The sequence below is a fragment of the Nothoprocta perdicaria genome, unplaced genomic scaffold (genome assembly GCF_003342845.1).
Source record: "Nothoprocta perdicaria isolate Ctin4 unplaced genomic scaffold, notPer1 scaffold_4, whole genome shotgun sequence".
Lineage (NCBI taxonomy): Eukaryota > Metazoa > Chordata > Aves > Tinamiformes > Tinamidae > Nothoprocta > Nothoprocta perdicaria.
This window is the reverse complement of record NW_020455643.1, coordinates 1,118,187-1,124,090: the sequence shown is the minus strand read 5'-3', so window position 1 is coordinate 1,124,090 and position 5,904 is coordinate 1,118,187. Positions and strand designations below refer to the sequence as shown.

Here is a 5,904-nt window from a genome sequence, read left to right as displayed (position 1 = left end):
CTAGGTTGTATCCCCGGAGGGGAAAAAAGGAGCAAGGCTGTTACTGGGAAAATAATTGACTTGGTAAGTGTATAAAGTCAAAGCCCAGTGCTGCGCATGAAGAAGATCCTTTTTAATAGTTAAATAGTAAATTTTCATCTAGGAAATACACAGTAAGTACTGCAGATGTTCCCGTTATGTTAATTTTGGACAAAAATAGATTTTGTGATTGGCATCAGCCTTAGGCTAGCTTTAAAAGTACCTTCTCTGAGAGGCGCAGCCCATGGCAAAGCGAGACCCTCTCTCACCGGCTGAGCCCCACGTCGTGGCCACGTGTCCTTTTCCCTTGTCCTAAATGGGTGCAGGTAGAGATTAAAGTTTTGCAGTGGAATCTTAATTCGTTTTCAGCATAATTTACATTACGATGACACCATACCTTGTAACTCGTGCGCAGGTTTCCTTTTTATAAACAGCATATGTCTCCAAGTATAAAATTAGATGCACAAAATGCTTTTATTTAGTCCAAGCAGAAGTCAAAGTCAGATTGTAGTTCCTGATATACAGCAGCTAAGCTCATTTACACATACCATAGCTCATTGAATTAAATACAGAAGAAAAAATATATATATAAGGATTAATATCTGCCCGCGCAGCACAGAGGTGCTGTACACACTTTGCAGATACCATGAAGTCAAGGGAAATAGAATACAAGGATCCTACAAATACTGTACAGAATTGCAGCCTTTAGGAAGTATGATTATTCAATACAGGTGTGAAATATTTAATGAAATCCTAGATGCGTTTTACAAAGCAAACTCATGGTAAAAATATAACACAGTTCTCGAAAATGGGCAAATTAATGCTGACCATCAACTCCTTAGAGGGATGAAATGCTCACAGTAAAACCCTACTGGTTGAAAATGTATCTTAAAAATACTATGCATTTACTTGTGCCCGATTCTAGATCAAGTTAAAGCACAGGTAGCCCTCCACGAAAAAACATACCTGATTTTTCTGTAATTTTTCAGCAGCTTTATATTATATACATTTAAAAGTATCTATACCCTTAAAAGCTCATGAATAGTTAAAGCTGCAATAGCTATGTCTACAAGCAGGCAAAAGTAGAGGCAGATTCCTGCAAATTGAAAAAAACCTACAGTTTTATCAAGGGTTTGTTGATTTAAAGCCTATATAGAACTAGAATTCCCCAACCAGCAGCTGTTTGCCTTATCCTGACATTCCCCTTGGAGTCCTCACTCTGCAATTCCAGCCTGTCCTCGGAAATACTTGTCCAGAGCAATATCTCCACAGCTGGGATTGCTGGTATGGGTAGGAGCTGAGCTATAGGGTTTCTAACTAATTGTCTGCCCTAAGTCCTCTATTCAATTACAACCTAAGTCTAAAGCCTGTATTCAGCATAAAAAAAAGCAAATGGAAAATCTGAACATGCCCATTCTCTCTGTTAATCTAACCAAAGAAACTTTATAGCTGACATGCCCCAAATGTGGATATATTAAAACCTTAAGTTGCATCTGGCTTTGTTAATTGAAAAAATATATCTGTACATCCTTCTTTAATTACCAAGTACCTAAAGGTTATAAATCTTTTTTCTTTTTTTTTTTTTTTTTTTTGCTTTACATATGTTTTTTCACAGCACAAGCATGAGGTGCTAAGAGGAAAGTCAAAACGAATGGTTTCAGTCGAAGGTAAGAAAACAGGAGACCGTTCTCGGTGGTAAGAGAGATCGGCTGTGCTTGGAAGTGCCGGCGCCGCCGCTGCCCGTGGGTGCCGTGGCCCGGCGCGGGGCTGCCGGGGGCTCCGCGCTGCTCGAACCGTGCGGGCCGGCGCGTCATGCGCTGCTTCAGGATCTGTAGTCCTTCTTGCCGTAGGGCTTGTTTCCCAGGATGTTGTCCATCTCGTTCACGATGTGCGATGTCATCTTTGGAAGGACCTGGCAGCAGAGGAAAGCCCACATTCGTTAAGCTGCTGTTAGAGCCACAGGTTTTTACAAGTCCAAAGTGAGCTCGGACTGAAGTCCAAAGCCGGAGCCGTGCTGGACTTGCCTGGATGGCGCCCAGGTTCTCGATGAGCTGCTCGGGGTTGGAGGATCCCAGGAGGACGGAGCTGACGCCCTCGTTGCGCAGGCACCAGGCTGGGGGAGAGGGGCAGCCCGGTGAGGGACGCGGCCCGCGGGACGCGCAAACCCACCGGAGCTGGGAATGCTGCGAGCGAGGGCACAGCTCCCGTTCCCGGCCTCGGAGCCGGCCTCTGCGGCCCCTAGAAGGGCCGCCCGCGGCAGGGCAGAGCAGGTGCCGCCGCCTGCGGCTCGCACGCCTTCCTGAGGCCCACAGCTTGCAATTTCTATTTCTATTTCTAATAATTCCTATGGCCACACAGGAATGCTTTTCATAATGTTTGTCAAAAACACTATCTCTATTGGAAAATTAGAGCGTTTTTAGAAGCTGTTGTATTTTCCAGGCCGCCTGAGCCCCTCCTGGCCCCATCAAAGGGGATAAGGCTGTTCCACGGCCGTATTGCCCTCTCCCCTTTGGAACATGCCCTTCCTGCGCGCTGGGAATCTTCCCCTCCGTGTGGAGGCTGGACTGTCCCCCCTGCTCCCACCTCCTCCGTGCCGCGTGCCGGGGACGCGGCGCTGCTCGCACATGGATGTCCTCCCAGCCAACCCCTTCCCGGGGAGCGCGGCCCCTTCCCGGTGCCACCGGTCCCCTTGCGCCGCCGCTCACCCACGGCGAGCTGAGGTAGAGTGCAGCCGAGACGCTCCGCGATGGGCGACAGGTCCTTCAGCTTGCCCTGCTGCTTCCGGCCCTCCTCGCTCACGATCTTCTCCTTCAGCCACTGGTAGCACTGGGAGCAACCGCGGCACAAGCAGCCGTCAGCTTTGGTCTTCCCAAGGGGAAGCCTTGGGGCAGTTATGACCATCTCTTCAAAAAGATCACCCTGGGAGCTAATAGAGCCTGAGGAAATCAGGACTGGCTGCCTGAAGCAGCTATGAAAGGGAGAAATGGTGCTTCTCCAAGAGGTGATCCTGCTCCAGGTGGTGGCGGAGCTGGAGCGGACTCATCCATCCATCCATCCATCCATCCATCCATCCATCCATCCATCCATCATCGATCCGCCCGCATCCCGCGGCTCCTCCGCGGCCGGGCAGGACCCACCTTGAGCGCAGCCCTGGAGCTCTCGGGGACCCCGTTCCCGTATTTCCCTGAGATGATGCCGCAGGCCAGCGGGGACCACGTCATGGCTCCGACGCCTGCGCGCGGGACGGTGGGTTAGGGATGCGGGCGGCCCCGCTCGCCCCCGCGCGCGACATCGCGCGCCGGCCGTACCGATCTTGTGGTAGAGCTCGGGCAGCTGCACCTCCACCTTCTCGCGCTGGAAGAGGTGGTACTCGGCCTGCTCGCACACCGGCGGGATCATGTTGAACTGCCTGGCCACCGAGTAGGCTTCCTGTGGGACCCAGTGGGACGCGCGCGCTGTGGGCCCCAGGGCAGGCACCAGCCCCACGCAGAAAACACGGGGGAATGAGGGAAAACGGGGGGAAAACGGCGTGTCCTGCTCACCATGATCTCCATGGCGCTCCAGCGCGACGTCCCCCAGTACATGGCCATGCCCTGGTTAATCACGTGTGTCATCGCGCGCACGATTTCTAAAGGAGAAAGGAGAAGTGAAACAAAGGCAAAAAGCCCGAGCGTGTCAGAGCTCGGCGTGCGGCCGCTCACCTTCCATGGGGGTGTTGGCGTCGGGGCGGTTGGCGAACACCACGTCCACGTACTCCAGCTGCAGCCGCTGCAGCGAAGCCTTCAGCCCTGCAAGCGGAGGGGAGAGGAAAACCCACCCGAAACCAGCCCCAGCGCCGGCCGTGGGTGCCCCCGCGCCCCAGAGGAGCTCGGTGGGGCCCCGCAGCGCCCCTCCAGCGCACACCCTCGGTGCCGGGCTCAGCATCGCGGGGAACGTGCCCAAAGGGAGCAGCCTGAAGCACTCACAAGCTTTGGGGCTGAAAAGCTGGGCGCTTTTGCTAAGTGTTTCTATGGAAATGTTTGGGAGGTTTCTATGGAAAACAGCGAGCGGCGACATTTGCATTATTTCCTACGCTGCCTGTGACGTGATGCCACCCGCTGCCAGCGATGCTTTTTATTTTCTGGAAATGCAACGGACACCGGCAGAGCCGGAGGCTCCAGGGCGCCGGGCTCCCTCCCAGTGAGCCCCGCAGAGCGGTGCTGCCAACAGCAGCACCCCGAGCGACAGGGTTTGACGGATAAATCACCTAATCATCTCCGGCATGCATGGGGCAAGAAAATCAGCGCGTGCCATTATTGCATTTCCTTGCACCGGGTGCAAAGTGGCGCTCGTGCCGAGTGCGCTGCATGCACCCGCGAGCGGAGGGGAGACACGTACCTTCGATGATGTGCTTGCGGGAAAGGCCCCTCTCCGTCTCGGCCCTGGCGAAGGGGACAAGGGCAGGTTGGTGAGGGTGTGCCCAGCCGCCCTGCGCCCGGAACGAGGAGCTGGGCGCCGTCCCGCAGGCGGGCACGCGCTTGCACCATGCGCACTTGCACGAGCGTCGCGTGGCACATTCCCCCGCTGGAGAGGTGGAAAGCGGCCCCGCACCCAACAGCGGGAATAATTTCAGAGAAATGGGGGAAATACCACTTTATCATTTAATTTGTTTGCCCCCGATTCCAGATGAGGAGCTCACAGAATGAGCTCACCAGCTATTTCACTTGTTTTTCTGCACAGATATTCGGGTAGATTTGAAAAAATTCAGTGCTACTATTTTGTCCTGGGGGAGGGCAAACAAACCCCGCATCCGAGAAGGATGTGCTGCTTTAAAGCCAAACTCGATACCCCCGAGATGTCCTGGAGAGCAAACTTACTTTCCACCCCAGTAGAGTTTGGTTGTGATGACCAGACTGGACCTCCTGCGGACAGGAAAGGAGAAGGGTTATTGCTCCCAGGAGAACCCGGGATGCTGCGGTCCGGTACCCACACGGCTGAGTGAAGCTCCTGCTCCCGCAGTGCTGTTCAGCGCCGCGGGTCCTACCTCCAGCCCTTCTTCCTGAGGATGTTTCCCAGGATCACCTCCGCCCTGCCGAAGGGGAGAGAAGGAAGAGAATGGGCTGAGTGCTCGCGGTTCCCCGCGGCCGGCTCGCTGGGGGTGCCGAGGGGACATCCCACCCCATGTCCTGCTCGTGGTCCCCAGGGTGCACATACACCCCGAGCACGGGGCGCCTGGCGAGGATGCAGCTCGTAGAACCACGGAAGGGCACGGAGCGGGATGGGACCGTGATTGGGAGCGCGAGGCAGCGCGGAGCCGGCGGCGCGGGAGTGGGCGCTCACTTGCCAGCCGCGTAGACCTCGGCCGTGTCGAACAGGTTCACGCCGCTCTCGTAGGCGATGGTCATCAGCTGCTCGGCCACCTGCGAGAAGCGGAGGAGGGAGAGGTGACCGCCTGGGACACGGTCACCCCTGCGAGCACACTCGAGTTACCCGAGAGCTCGCGTCCACTGCAAGAGTGCGGCAGACCCACCAGAGCGCACTCGGTGCCCTGAAAACTCCCATCCATCCCAAGAGGGCTTCTCATCCTCCAAATGACCCTGGGCCTCCATCTCTAGAGCACTTGCAATCCTCCAGAGCACCCCTGGGTCACCCAGAAGCTCATGTTCACCCCAAGAGTGCATCAGGTCCACCAGAGCATCCCCAGGTCCCCGAAAAGCCCACATCCATCCCTAGAGCACTTCTGATCCTCCAGAGCATCCCCAGGTCTCCCAAAAGCCAATGTCCATCCCTAGAGCACTTCTGATCCTCCAGAGCATCCCCAGGTCTCCCAAAAGCCCACGTCCATCCCTAGAGCACTTCTGATCCTCCAGTGCATCCCCAGGTCTCCCAAAAGCCCACGTCCATCCC

The 5,904-nt window shown here is 55.1% G+C and overlaps 1 protein-coding gene across 1 annotated transcript in view; it reads right to left on the bottom strand.

Annotated features, from left to right (window-relative positions):
• Positions 1 to 1,796: 1,796 nt before the first annotated feature.
• The window catches only part of KCNAB1 (potassium voltage-gated channel subfamily A member regulatory beta subunit 1), a 14,405-nt gene continuing 10,297 nt past the window's right edge, over positions 1,797 to 5,904 (bottom strand). Inside the window, exons 4-14 of the mRNA XM_026045213.1 lie at positions 5,338 to 5,417; positions 5,042 to 5,086; positions 4,875 to 4,919; positions 4,396 to 4,439; positions 3,720 to 3,806; positions 3,561 to 3,646; positions 3,327 to 3,447; positions 3,156 to 3,250; positions 2,724 to 2,844; positions 2,043 to 2,131; positions 1,797 to 1,930 (exon numbers count right to left, since the gene is read on the bottom strand). Coding sequence (XP_025900998.1) covers positions 1,841 to 1,930; positions 2,043 to 2,131; positions 2,724 to 2,844; positions 3,156 to 3,250; positions 3,327 to 3,447; positions 3,561 to 3,646; positions 3,720 to 3,806; positions 4,396 to 4,439; positions 4,875 to 4,919; positions 5,042 to 5,086; positions 5,338 to 5,417 — 903 coding nt within the window. The 3' untranslated portion in view covers positions 1,797 to 1,840. The remainder of the gene's footprint in view (positions 1,931 to 2,042; positions 2,132 to 2,723; positions 2,845 to 3,155; positions 3,251 to 3,326; positions 3,448 to 3,560; positions 3,647 to 3,719; positions 3,807 to 4,395; positions 4,440 to 4,874; positions 4,920 to 5,041; positions 5,087 to 5,337; positions 5,418 to 5,904) is intronic.